This window comes from Daphnia carinata, chromosome 5 (genome assembly GCF_022539665.2).
Source record: "Daphnia carinata strain CSIRO-1 chromosome 5, CSIRO_AGI_Dcar_HiC_V3, whole genome shotgun sequence".
Lineage (NCBI taxonomy): Eukaryota > Metazoa > Arthropoda > Branchiopoda > Diplostraca > Daphniidae > Daphnia > Daphnia carinata.
This window is the reverse complement of record NC_081335.1, coordinates 2,452,485-2,465,711: the sequence shown is the minus strand read 5'-3', so window position 1 is coordinate 2,465,711 and position 13,227 is coordinate 2,452,485. Positions and strand designations below refer to the sequence as shown.

The following is a 13,227-nucleotide window of genomic DNA, read 5'->3' as shown; positions in this document are numbered from 1 at the left end:
TACAAAAAAAAGGTTGTAATACCAAATTAGTCAGCACAAAAGCAAACGAGACAATTGGATTCAGCAGTATGTCAAGTCTCGCATAACTTTCTGGCATCAACGTCGGTTGGAACGAGAACTGAAGTGCGAGTTCCCTGTGTTACGGTATCGCGAATTCTTGGCAGGAGAGCGTGGCTTGATCATACGTTTAGGTGGACCTCGTTCGTTGGGTCTTGTGTTTCGCAAAAAATGTCTTTCATTGCTTGAGCTCCTCTTCCTTTTGTTATTGACTGGACTACGGGACCTTGAGGAAGAGCGTGATCTGCGACGTGGAGCGCAATTGTCTTTTCGCCTATACGTTTCACGGCCTTTGTTTAGTTTCGGATTTTTTTCGTCTTTCGTTTCTTCTGTAAATTCTCCTTCCTCCAGATTTTCATCAGCACTAGCAAGTTCGTCAAGCAACGTAGCTCGTTCAGCGAGCAATTTAGGTAAGCCCTGGTTGCTGTCCTCCTGTTGTGGGGGTTGTTCACCATTGATGTTTTGGTTTGCATTTTTAAGATCTTCTTTGGAAGATGCTTTTCCGGATGATGCTCTCGCAAGCCGTTGGAGACGTCTTTTTTTAAAGTCAGCGCTTTCCATTGTAAAAGAAACTGTCACTTTTCCCATTTGAAATGTGCACTCTGTCTAAAACACATCAGGTTGATAACTGGCAGTTACTGAGCTTTCATTTCAAAACAATTACCTCATTTTCAATTGTGACTATGTTGCCTTTGGTCTGATCTTTCTTCAGTACAAGGCATCTGGGAGTAGAGGTAGATTGACTAGGGTTTGCCATGTAATCTGGGTTGAGCATGCTTGATTTTGATGAAGATGGAGTAGTAATGTTTCCTGTTGGAATGGGGGGATCTGTTGATAGATTGTTATTGACGGTTGGTAACACTTGATTGTTCCCTCCACCTCTACGGAATATGAGTACATCATGCCTATCAAAATCAATGAATGTATATCAAAATTTGTAGTTAACAGTAAGTGTTAATGGCGGTTACGCTCTTTGAAGTTCCTTGAGTTGCCGATCTTTCCTTTCAAGTTCAGCTTTTGCAGTTTTAAATATGGATGAAATATTACGCCTCAGAGCCAAATTTAGTTTATTGACCTTATCCAGTTCGTTTTTTAATTCTGTATTTTGACTATCCAGGTTTGAACATTTTTGTTCTAAGCATTCCACTTTGGCTTGAAGCTAGATTACCATTACATGACTTACAGAAATGAAACATTTGTAAGAATAGTTAGTGTATACCTCTTCAGCAACTAATTGATTCTCGAAAGTGTTGAGGTCACCATATAAATCAATATCTTCATCTGACGCCTCCTCAGCTGAAAAATTGGCGCATGTTCGCTTTCTGGGACTGCAGAGCTTGTTGAACCTTTCAATGACGTTAGAATTGGCGTCAGATTCTTTTATCGTTATTTCTTCTTGTAGGTCTTGATATATATCCACATCATCATCCTCCTCATCACCTTGATCTCTTTTGTCACAACACAATTCACTGTTATCAGCCTCTTCGTTAAGGTCATCCATTTTAGGGTTAGTTGGCGCACTGAAAATGTTGTTTTGTTAACAGGCAGCAACAGAATTTCCACACCTTTCCCGCCTTGTAAACATTTTTTGGGAGTTTGTTTTCTAAGCTCAGTCTGCTCCAGACACTATTGCATTTTTGTGAAAGATTAAGATTGCTCTTAGGTAAATGAATTTAAGTATTTAAAAAATCGCATTAAAGAAGTAAAATATTTTTAAAAATTTTGAAGACACAAGAAAATAGAAAATATTTCTTTATCCCGATTGCTCAGTTACAAGACGTTATCTGCTGCATTATTTGTTAGGTGAGTTTTCCCGCTAGGTGGTCATCAACGTGGCAGAAGGTGGTGGGCTATTGTAGATTGGCAGATGACAGACTGACACATCCACAAAGTTTAGAAATCCAAATTCGTCTGTTGTTAAAACAGCCATGGCGGCGACGAGTGTAGCGAAGCCGGCATCCAAATCGAATAAACCAAAATCCAAGGCGACGTTGTTGAATGCTTTGGGTTACAAAAGTTTGTTGACGTTTACAATTCTAGCTCTAGCATGCATCGCCGGGTTCGCCTCAAGATTATTTGCTGTCATTCGCTTCGAAAGCATCATCCATGAATTCGATCCATGGTATATTGTTTTTGATTGAAATGCAAGTGAAGACTATCTATAATACATTATTGCTTCTGTAGGTTTAACTACAGAGCAACAGCGTACATGGTACAACATGGTTTCTACAATTTCTTGAACTGGTTTGATGAGCGGGCATGGTATCCATTGGGGCGAATTGTTGGTGGCACAGTCTATCCGGGTCTGATGATAACATCTGGATCAATCCACTATATTCTGCATGCATTAAATATTCCAGTACATATCAGGGATATTTGTGTGTTCCTTGCCCCTTTCTTCAGGTATTGAATTAATAACTTCTATAATGAATGAATTGATTTCAATGAAAATATGTTATAGTGGTTTGACAGCCTTGGCCACTTACTTCCTCACTAAAGAACTTTGGTCCTCTGGGGCTGGACTTCTAGCTGCCTGTTTCATTGCAATTGTACCTGGATACATCAGTCGTTCTGTAGCTGGCAGCTATGATAACGAAGGCATTGCTATTTTTGCCTTGATGTTTACCTACTACTTGTGGGTCAAGTCAGTTAAAACTGGATCAGTTTATTGGGCAACATGGACTGCCTTGTCATATTTCTACATGGTAAATCTGGTTTCTAAAACAATCAAACTAAATCTGTAGCTATTTCTTATATTCAATGGCAGGTTTCTGCATGGGGTGGATATGTGTTTATTATTAACCTAATCCCACTTCACGTATTTGCACTCTTGCTCATGGGAAGATTCTCCAACAGAATCTACACTGCTTACACCACCTTCTTCATCCTGGGACTTGTACTTTCCATGCAAATTCCTTTCGTCGGTAAGTTGAAAAACAATCAATTAAAACAACCAAAATCGCTTTACTAACTTCATAAATATGTTTCGTTGTATAGGTTTCCAGCCAGTTCGTACAAGCGAGCATATGGCGTCCTTGGGTGTTTTTGCTTTGCTCAATGCCGTAGCTGTTCTCCGCTATTTGCAGTCAAAGCTTTCCTCCTCCGAGATCAAATATGTTTTCACCATCGGAGTCCTAATTGCTGGTGCCGCTGTGTTTTGCGTCGTTGTTCTGCTTACATATGCTGGAGTAATTGCTCCTTGGAGTGGAAGGTAGGCTAACATATTGCAAACTGTTGGATCTTGAATCTTACAGAGTGTTTATCAACTCAGGTTTTATTCCCTTTGGGATACTGGTTATGCCAAAATTCACATTCCGATCATCGCATCAGTTTCAGAACATCAACCTACTACATGGTTTTCTTTTTTTTTCGATCTTCATATTCTGGTAATAACTTTCCCGGTCGGATTGTGGTACACCATCAAAAACATAAACGATGAACGAGTCTTCAGTAAGTCGTAATCAAATTTTGGCTTTGAAAATCAGATACAAATGTGTCTTTTTTCTTCTTAGTCATCCTTTATGCTGTCAGTGCGGTTTATTTCGCTGGTGTGATGGTTCGTTTAATGCTTACGCTCACACCTGTCGTTTGTGTCCTCAGCGCCGTGGCTTTCTCACGACTCCTTGAATTTTATCTAAAGGTAATGGCTTTTCACCCTTTGTACATCTGAAAGCGAACTAACACATATACTTTATTCAGGAAGAGGAATCGGCTTCAAAGGGGGGAGATTCATCTGATAACGACGAAAACGATGAGAAAGGCATGTATGACAAGGCCGGCAAATTGAAGAAAATGAAACACGAACAGTTAAAAGGAAACGAGGCTGACCAGGTGAATTCAGGAATTTACATTTCATTTTAAAAAAAAACTGAGACAATTTGGCTCTATAGGGTTTGGGAATCAATGTCCGCAGTTTTGTTGTCGTCGCCGTTATGATGATGCTTATGATGTTCGCTGTCCACTGCACCTGGGTGACGAGCAACGCTTATTCCAGTCCTTCAATCGTCTTAGCCTCTTACGGTCAAGATGGGTACGTTTCGATTGTTTCAATGGAATTTGAAGATTTTTAAACTCAACAGTGACCTATTGTTCAATGCAGTTCACGCCAAATTATTGATGACTTCCGAGAGGCGTACTATTGGCTTTGGCAAAACACTCGTGATGATGCGCGCATTATGTCCTGGTGGGATTATGGTTATCAGATAGCAGGAATGGGCAATCGCACTACACTTGTGGACAATAACACTTGGAACAATTCACATATTGCTTTGGTATGTTTGCTCTTACCTGTTTAAAAATGCCAAGTACTTCAAGGGAGTATAATGATAAACAATGTAGGTGGGAAAAGCTATGTCTTCTAATGAAAGCGAAGCCTATAAAATCATGACTAACCTTGATGTCGACTACGTGTTGGTCATCTTTGGAGGAGTTATCGGCTATTCTGGAGATGATATCAACAAATTCCTTTGGATGGTGCGCATTGCTGAGGGAGAACATCCCAAGGATATCCAGGTATTTCATTCAGCGTGAACTAAATCATCTGGTAAAACTTCTACACGGTTTTCCGTTTATTTTCAGGAAAGCAACTACTTTAGTGAAAGAGGTGAATTCCGCGTCGACTCTGAAGCTTCTCAGACAATGCTTAATTGCTTAATGTACAAACTTTCTTACTACCGGTTTGGCGATATGAAGGTAAACATCAAAATCGAAGAAACACCCTATCTTGTTTTGTATCTCATAATTTGTTGTGCGTATTTTAGCTGGATTTCCGCAACCCTGCCGGATTCGATCGGACTCGCAATGCAGTGATCGGTAAACGCTCAATCGACTTGACTTACTTAGAAGAAGCTTACACTTCGGAACACTGGCTTGTTCGAATCTACAGGTTTGTTTGCTATTGTTTGTTATTTCTTTAAAAGGCATGCTTAAGACTTACTTTACGACAGGGTCAAGAAACCGCACGAATTCAATCGCCCTAAAATTGATAAAGCAGAGAGGAGATTTATTAGCAAGTCTTTTGTTTCGAAAAAGGTAATGATTTTAAAAATGGAAAACAACGAACAAAATTCTTAGCGTTCTTCTATAACTTTTTCTGTTATTCTTACCTTTCGACAGACGGCAAAAAAGAAGAAGGGATCCATCAAGAACAGGCCGGTTGTCATTCGGGGGCAGAGACCAAGTGACCAGTAAGTTCCTCGCCAGTTCTCTGACGACAATGAAGACAAATCTGCCTTGGAAAGAAAAAAATTGCTGACGTGGGAAAAATCAGCGAACCAGTTACATTTTCCTCCCTGTACGGCTGTATCGATCACCTACAATTCCAAAAAGTTGTCCATTTGGTATGTTGCGAATAGTCTTGAGTGTTGCCACTAACAATGCCGTTATCAGAGGTAATAAAAAAATTTCTTGAGGTGGAAATTGGTAACACGTTAGCGTTGAAACCTCCTACAATTGTTATTGAATTCCAAGTGTTGAACCAAGGCAATAGAGCAAAAAGTAGCTTCTAAAATTGCCGAAGTTTTGGGTGACGTGGATACTGACTGATTCACAGTTCGGCTACGTCTGTTCATGGTTAATGAACATAAAACCCTTGTGACTTAGCTTATTTTTCTTTTTTTCCCCCTTAGCCATCTACCGTCGTCTGTGTAACCACATAAATTCGTAATGATAGCACCTAGTTAGGACGGCGGTAGCTAGCACACAGACACGGACAGCAGCAGTTAATAGTTGGGGTATTGTAATAGTAAGGGCTATTGTGCCTTTTTAAAGTTGCAAAAATAATTCAAGTATGTGAGTTCACATACTTGAATTATTTTTTCTTTTATTTATATATTTATTATTTTATTTACAATACTACCTTAAGGTAGTATTGTGTATGATAGATGTGAATAGTTTTCCCAAATTGTAGCTAAAAAATTTCTTAAGTTCGCTACATATGCAGTTTTCCGTTACAATCAAAGATGAATTTAGCTTTTTCGATCGATTTGAAAATGTCTTATCTTATCACGGAGACCAACGTAAATCACAGAAACGTTCAATTGATTCGCTCTGTTTGTCTTCCGCTATTCTGAACGTTGTCACTTTCATTAAAACCCGTAATATTTTGCATTGTCTCCCACATCTTAACATTCACTTTTTTGGCTAATTCAGCGCCTTTTAATTTTCCTTTGCCCGCAACCGTTTGATTGATTTAACCCATTTAAGAGATTTCTATGTCGACCGTTGTTTTCAAATTTTCTTCGCGAAATTGTCATCGACACTAACAGCAAACAGGCATACACATTAGCGTACTTATTATGTGCGCAGATGCTGTTGTGGATGTTATTGAAACATATTATACGGCTGCCAATTGACTATCTGGTGCTATGTGTATTTTTATAATTTTCCCATTTTGTATTATTCATTTTCAAATCGAAAGAGAACAATGTGGTGAGTTTGTGCGGCTCTTGATATGCAAAAACAGCAGGTAAGAAATGGTAATTCTAATTTTAGAGCAAAAATGTAGAATCGCTATCCTCGCCTAAAAAGCCGCAGCCTACAAGTACTAGTCACAGTTGTTGGGGTGGGGGACGTGAATTTTCGCTTTAGAAACAGAATGGACGTGTTCACAGCAGTATTTTTCACGCATTAAAAAGAAAGTGAATTCTTAAGAAAATTCGCGTCTTGATTCTAAATTAAAAAACAAGATGGCGCCGTTGTGCAATTTAATTTGTTCAGTTAGAACGCATAATAAGGGAAATCCGGCCGAATGTTTGTTAACTGTGTCAGCATACCACAGAAGATTCGAAAATCGTTATGCTATCGACGGTGAAGTGTTTTGATTGTTGTGTTTGAAAGTCAACCAGATTAAATAGATTTCTTATTAACGAGATCAGCTATGCCAGCTGTCAAAAACAAAGCCTGGCAGCATATTCTGGCTTTTGCGTTCAATCATGGGATAAGATTACTCATTTAAAGGTATAAGGCTTACCTTTTGATACTAGAATCCAATTAGTATGATTCTACTTTCAAGGAACAGCTCATGAAACTTTAGTTACAAAGTACAGAGGTTGTGACAGTGGCAAAAGTGTTATCATTTGAATATCTTCGTCCTGATTTTGCAGCACTTTATCCATTCATCAACTATCAGTTCGGATCTGGCAAAGGTGGCTTGTACCTCTGTGTCGTGTGGCCAACAAAAATTACCACCGTTTCAGCAGTCTTCCTGCCATTCCTACCTAACCAACCAACACACATAGACATTGACCCCAAAACCATTTTCTTGTGGTATTTTAAGTTTCTTTCTTAGTCTAATATGACTTTTCTTTACATTTAATATCCTTTTATAAGACTGCCAAGTCTTTACTTTCTTCTTCGTAATTCCTGGCCCCACTATCTTTTTAGTCTACGAGTAACAGCTGTATGTCAAATAGCCATCTCTGTTATAGTTTCACCAACAATGTTTTATTTCCAAAAATTAACAGTTGGTTTTACTTCTGTCGTTTAGAGCTAGGGCATTTTCCTTTTCTGTCCCATGCAAAAAGACTTTCAAGATTCCGATCTCTGTGTATTAACTCTCTCAGGCCATCTAAAAGTAAGTTTCCATTTGCCCGTTCAAGTGTAATATTGTAATACCGTTGTTTGTTATTTAGGTAACGCAATGACAGCAAAATGAAAAAAAGTGATGGAATGCCGAATAGTAAATAAGCAGCGGCCTGTAGGAGATCATCGTGGAACATCGTGCAAAAGGTTGTTACATGGCCCGTCTTCGCCTCGTGGTCGCGCCGTCTTTGCCTCGCCCGTCGACCCGTCTTCGCCTCGTCCGTCGACCCGTCTTCGCCTCGTCCGTCGACCCGTCTTCGCCTCGTCCGTCGACCCGTCTTCGCCTCGCCCGTCGACCCGTCTTCGCCTCGTCCGTCGACCCGTCTTCGCCTCGCCCGTCGACCCGTCTTCGCCTCGTCCGTCGACCCGTCTTCGCCTCGCCCGTCGACCCGTCTTCGCCTCGCCCGTCGACCCGTCTTCGCCTCGCCCGTCGACCCGTCTTCGCCTCGTCCGTCGACCCGTCTTCGCCTCGTCCGTCGACCCATCTTCGATTCGCCCGTCGACCCGTCTTCGCCTCGCCCGTCGACCCATCTTCGATTCGCCCGTCGACCCGTCTTCGCCTCGCCCCGTCTTCGCCTCGCCAATCGCCTCGCCTGTCGCCCCGTCTTCGCCTTGCCCGTCGCGCCGTCATCGCTTCGTGGTCGCGTCGTCTTCGCCTCTCCTATCGCCCCTTCGTCACCTCGTGGTCGCCTCATCGTGGTATTGTTTTGTTTTATTTCGTATTATGTAATGCTAATCTAATTAACTCGTTGGCTGCCACCCACCCACCTTGATCCCCTTTTTTTTGTAGCTTGACAGGGACGGGCCGCGCTGTTCTGCTCCATGGTCTATCTGCCATGGGGTGGAGCAGCGCCACTGCCCAAGATTGGCCGAACGGCCCTTTAGGCAATGCACCACAGGGAATTCCCTTGAACGAGACGGCGATGTAGACCTGGGTTGTGCATTGCCGTAATGGTCTCATCGTCGTTTCAGCCCGGCCTACCCGGCCCCCTTGGTCGCTATCCCTTCGATAGCGACAGTAGCGACCGTAGAATATGGTGGCGTGGCAGCCAACGAGTTAGTTGTATGTATTTGTGTATGTATTGTATTTTGAATATTTTATTAAAATGTATGTAAAGTGGTGGATATGTGGGTGGAAGGAGGGACAATAAAACCTATTTTACACTTTTTACTTTTGTTTTTATCATTTAATTACACATTAGCCGACATGGGGATCGAACCCTAGTATTCTAGCATGTCAACCACGTGTTTTACCATTATTCCAACCATGAACTTGAAAGCCTATTACAAATTTTCCTTGTTACCTATGGACATTTACACTTAGAAAAAAATTGAAATGCAATGCTACAATTTTCTTTTCAACATTTATTCTGCTTCAAATATGCACATTAGTTGAGGTTTGAACCCAAGATATCTGGTGTCGCAGCTTAAGGCTATACCGCAGAGCTACGGACCTTATGAATACAATAGAATGATAAACGTATAGTTGTGAAAGACTGCATAAACATCCTAGGCGATAACATATGATATGCGATAATAAATTATTTTGATATATCTCGTGGCTCAATGTTAGAGCATCGGCGTTGCACGCTGAATGTCTGGGGTTCGATTCCCAAACGAGTAAAACAAAATACAAAATTGCTTCAGAAAATATCCAAATGTTACACGTTGTTCCTTAAATCTAAAGTAAAGAATTCAAAGAGTTTAATAAACAATACTTACAGATAAATGATAAACCAATGGAAACAATGCTTACCATCAAAGGTGACAACAACAAATGAAGCAAAGCAAAAAAAAAAATTGATTAAAGTCATGTGTGAACACAGATAACACAGACAATGAAAGAAACAAATTTTGCAAAAAAAATATTTTTTTTTTAAATTTTATTGACAATTCTCTGCACATTACAATTATTTTTGCAACTTTAAAAAGGCACAGTAGCCCTTTCAAAAGTTGCCGTCAACCCAGGCAGGGGGAGACACTGCCTTGTTGACCCACCGGGGAGATTACCCGGTGATTGGCTAAGAGAAGCCGGAAGAAGAGCTGAAGATTTGGAACATTTTTACAGGAGCGATTAACCTTTAGTTCGGATTTGTGGGTAGCCACAGAGCCCTCCGTGAACACATCATCGGACTAAGCGGACATCCACGTCCCCTTTCCGGCCAGAGCCCTCCAAACCTCGGTATATGTTGTTTTTATATATACCGTACAGTAGGGGCATGACCCCCTACGGGCTTATTACGAGTCAAGGGGAAACGGGGCTACGGAAAGGAAGGGAGCCCAGATATGCACTTCAATTTTTTTAATATAAAATACCGTCTCGGGAATCCAAATTAAGTATAGAAATGTCATGCCATCCATTCAATCATTACAATTTATTCAGTGTCTTGCCCCAACGAAGCATCTTTTCAGATCCAATGTTACTGTTAACCTATGCTGAGAAAAGAAAATAACACCATTAAGCATCTCAATTGTTGCTCATGTAACTTACATGAGTTATAGATTCAACTTCTTCCAGAAGCTTGGGAAAGGCCATACAAATTGCAGATGAAACCCATTGTATAAGGCTCTTGAATGATAAAATAGCATCCCTAGAATGTTGCATTGTTGATAGTTGTGTTCCCAGTATGCTGAAAATTCTTTCCTATTGGATAAATTTTTTTTTTACATTAGACATGGTTGGCAAAAAGTAGGAGAAATGCTTTGTCATAAATTCAAAAAATTTTCAAGAAAATTCCTTCATACCTAAACAATCCATGTATGATGTTCATCGCTGCAATCCCAACGAAATGAAACATCTTAAGGGCCATTTAAGTACCCAGCTTCACCAACACTCTGAATGTAAAGGAAAAGTTGTTCTTTAGCAAGAGAAGCAGAATTATTTGAGGCTTCTAGCTATGACAGAACTATAAAGGATTGTTGTTACACAGGATTCATTCACACAAGATGGTACTTCTCATTAGACAATTTGCATACTCTATTACTTTACCTCATACCTTAATGGTAATGCACTTTCAGTATTTTTCAACTGTAGGCTCACTCTTCCATCCTGTAACACTTCGAGACTTGACTTGATCCCCCACTAAAATTCTGTCAATGCAAAATAATAGCATTAAAAATACTTTTTCGATAGACAAAAAACCGAAAAGTACCTAATTCATGTTTTATGTTGAACTCGTGCTATTTCTGGGTTTCCGTACCACACCCATTTTCAGCCCAAATACGGTCCCACAATTGTTCACTTCCTTCGCTGCATGGACTTATTACTAACAATTCTTTTAGTGCAGCACTTACAGAATTTAACTTTAACACACTGTCAGGTGGTAGACTGAATAACTAAACAATAAATAATTGTTTGTTAAAATTCTATACTTACCTTGAATTCTTATTTGAAAAGTTTAGGTACCTGACTGTGTTCACCTAATGCCAATTCATCCTCATGTTCAGTTAGGGATGAGTTTGAAAAACCTCCTTCACTGATTGGAAACTGTTCCATTCCAATTTGTTCTTTTCCCCTACCTGAGCTTGTAGACTCAAAATTAGAGCTACAAAACACAAATGAATAAAAGCAAATAAATAGAATCATTACGTATTAGGCCTTACCATCCTTAGTATTGCTGTTATCTAATATTTTGTGTTGTTCCAATAATTGGGCCTGCAGCTTCATAATTTGATCTAATAAACAATAATTAATAATTGAAAACCAATATAATAATCTTTATACTTACCATCCTTTTGTTGTATTATCTTATCCATTTTTCAATTGTTCCTTCAGCCACACGTTATCTCCATCTACGCTACTGAACTAACTGCAAATGGCATCCAATGGACTGGAATTACCTACGCCAGTAATAACGAGTCTGAGCGGTAGATGGCTACGTGTCGGAAAAAAAGAAAAAAGTGTAATTTTTTTTTTTTTTTTTTTGGCAAATTTTTTTTTTTGTGTAAAACTATGGCAATCCGTTTTACATAAAAAAAAAAAATCACACTTTTTTCTCTTTTTTCTACCCGTAGCCATCTACCAGTCGGTTTCGTTATTACAGGCATGTAAGCAAAAGTTAATTGTATCCCATTAGCAGTTAATTGAGTAGCGTGGCTGGAGAAAAACGCGTAGCTGGAGAAAAACTCGTGGCTGGAGGAACAATTGAAAAATGGATAAGATAATACAACAAAAGGATGGTAAGTATAAAGATTATTATATTGGTTTTCAATTATTAATTATTGTTTATTAGATCAAATTATGAAGCTGCAGGCCCAATTATTGGAACAACACAAAATATTAGATAACAGCAATACTAAGGATGGTAAGGCCTAATACGTAATGATTCTATTTATTTGCTTTTATTCATTTGTGTTTTGTAGCTCTAATTTTGAGTCTACAAGCTCAGGTAGGGGAAAAGAACAAATTGGAATGGAACAGTTTCCAATCAGTGAAGGAGGTTTTTCAAACTCATCCCTAACTGAACATGAGGATGAATTGGCATTAGGTGAACACAGTCAGGTACCTAAACTTTTCAAATAAGAATTCAAGGTAAGTATAGAATTTTAACAAACAATTATTTATTGTTTAGTTATTCAGTCTACCACCTGACAGTGTGTTAAAGTTAAATTCTGTAAGTGCTGCACTAAAAGAATTGTTAGTAATAAGTCCATGCAGCGAAGGAAGTGAACAATTGTGGGACCGTATTTGGGCTGAAAATGGGTGTGGTACGGAAACCCAGAAATAGCACGAGTTCAACATAAAACATGAATTAGGTACTTTTCGGTTTTTTGTCTATCGAAAAAGTATTTTTAATGCTATTATTTTGCATTGACAGAATTTTAGTGGGGGATCAAGTCAAGTCTCGAAGTGTTACAGGATGGAAGAGTGAGCCTACAGTTGAAAAATACTGAAAGTGCATTACCATTAAGGTATGAGGTAAAGTAATAGAGTATGCAAATTGTCTAATGAGAAGTACCATCTTGTGTGAATGAATCCTGTGTAACAACAATCCTTTATAGTTCTGTCATAGCTAGAAGCCTCAAATAATTCTGCTTCTCTTGCTAAAGAACAACTTTTCCTTTACATTCAGAGTGTTGGTGAAGCTGGGTACTTAAATGGCCCTTAAGATGTTTCATTTCGTTGGGATTGCAGCGATGAACATCATACATGGATTGTTTAGGTATGAAGGAATTTTCTTGAAAATTTTTTGAATTTATGACAAAGCATTTCTCCTACTTTTTGCCAACCATGTCTAATGTAAAAAAAAAATTTATCCAATAGGAAAGAATTTTCAGCATACTGGGAACACAACTATCAACAATGCAACATTCTAGGGATGCTATTTTATCATTCAAGAGCCTTATACAATGGGTTTCATCTGCAATTTGTATGGCCTTTCCCAAGCTTCTGGAAGAAGTTGAATCTATAACTCATGTAAGTTACATGAGCAACAATTGAGATGCTTAATGGTGTTATTTTCTTTTCTCAGCATAGGTTAACAGTAACATTGGATCTGAAAAGATGCTTCGTTGGGGCAAGACACTGAATAAATTGTAATGATTGAATGGATGGCATGACATTTCTATACTTAATTTGGATTCCCGAGA

General features: G+C 39.3%; 2 protein-coding genes and 2 long non-coding RNA genes across 4 annotated transcripts in view; 2 read left to right on the top strand and 2 right to left on the bottom strand.

Moving 5' to 3' along the window:
* Positions 1-18: 18 nt before the first annotated feature.
* Positions 19-1,647, bottom strand: LOC130696462 (uncharacterized). The gene is made up of 4 exons (XM_057519539.2): positions 1,277-1,647; positions 1,026-1,216; positions 722-962; positions 19-663 (listed from the first exon to the last, which is right to left on the bottom strand). Exons 1-4 carry the CDS (start codon positions 1,556-1,558, stop codon positions 97-99), a joined length of 1,281 nt encoding a protein of 426 aa, XP_057375522.1. The 5' UTR covers positions 1,559-1,647; the 3' UTR covers positions 19-96.
* A 242-nt stretch (positions 1,648-1,889) lies between these two features.
* The window catches only part of LOC130696465 (dolichyl-diphosphooligosaccharide--protein glycosyltransferase subunit STT3B-like), a 70,705-nt gene continuing 59,367 nt past the window's right edge, over positions 1,890-13,227 (top strand). Inside the window, exons 1-15 of the mRNA XM_057519543.2 lie at positions 1,890-2,179; positions 2,242-2,460; positions 2,519-2,762; positions 2,825-2,981; positions 3,055-3,268; positions 3,329-3,507; positions 3,570-3,697; positions 3,757-3,888; positions 3,948-4,087; positions 4,157-4,328; positions 4,396-4,569; positions 4,636-4,749; positions 4,818-4,942; positions 5,004-5,088; positions 5,173-5,468. Of these exons, the coding sequence (XP_057375526.1) occupies positions 1,986-2,179; positions 2,242-2,460; positions 2,519-2,762; positions 2,825-2,981; positions 3,055-3,268; positions 3,329-3,507; positions 3,570-3,697; positions 3,757-3,888; positions 3,948-4,087; positions 4,157-4,328; positions 4,396-4,569; positions 4,636-4,749; positions 4,818-4,942; positions 5,004-5,088; positions 5,173-5,247 (2,352 nt within the window). The 5' untranslated portion in view covers positions 1,890-1,985 and the 3' untranslated portion in view covers positions 5,248-5,468. The remainder of the gene's footprint in view (positions 2,180-2,241; positions 2,461-2,518; positions 2,763-2,824; positions 2,982-3,054; positions 3,269-3,328; positions 3,508-3,569; positions 3,698-3,756; positions 3,889-3,947; positions 4,088-4,156; positions 4,329-4,395; positions 4,570-4,635; positions 4,750-4,817; positions 4,943-5,003; positions 5,089-5,172; positions 5,469-13,227) is intronic.
* On the top strand, positions 6,797-7,858 carry LOC130696469 (uncharacterized). The gene is made up of 4 exons (XR_009002651.2): positions 6,797-7,014; positions 7,161-7,323; positions 7,544-7,630; positions 7,689-7,858. It is a non-coding gene; the product is annotated as an uncharacterized LOC130696469 (long non-coding RNA).
* Positions 11,051-11,439, bottom strand: LOC130696470 (uncharacterized). Its single transcript, XR_009002652.2, has 3 exons — positions 11,367-11,439; positions 11,242-11,313; positions 11,051-11,183 (listed from the first exon to the last, which is right to left on the bottom strand). It is a non-coding gene; the product is annotated as an uncharacterized LOC130696470 (long non-coding RNA).

Coding starts and splice junctions, on each gene's coding strand:
- LOC130696462 (XM_057519539.2), bottom strand. CDS start 1,558: ATGGATGACCTTAACGAAGAGGCTGATAACAGTGAATTGTGTTGTGAC. Junction 1,217..1,276: donor ATCAATTAGTTGCTGAAGAG/GTATACACTAAC, acceptor ATGGTAATCTAG/CTTCAAGCCAAAGTGGAATG. Junction 963..1,025: donor CTCAAGGAACTTCAAAGAGC/GTAACCGCCATT, acceptor TGATTTTGATAG/GCATGATGTACTCATATTCC.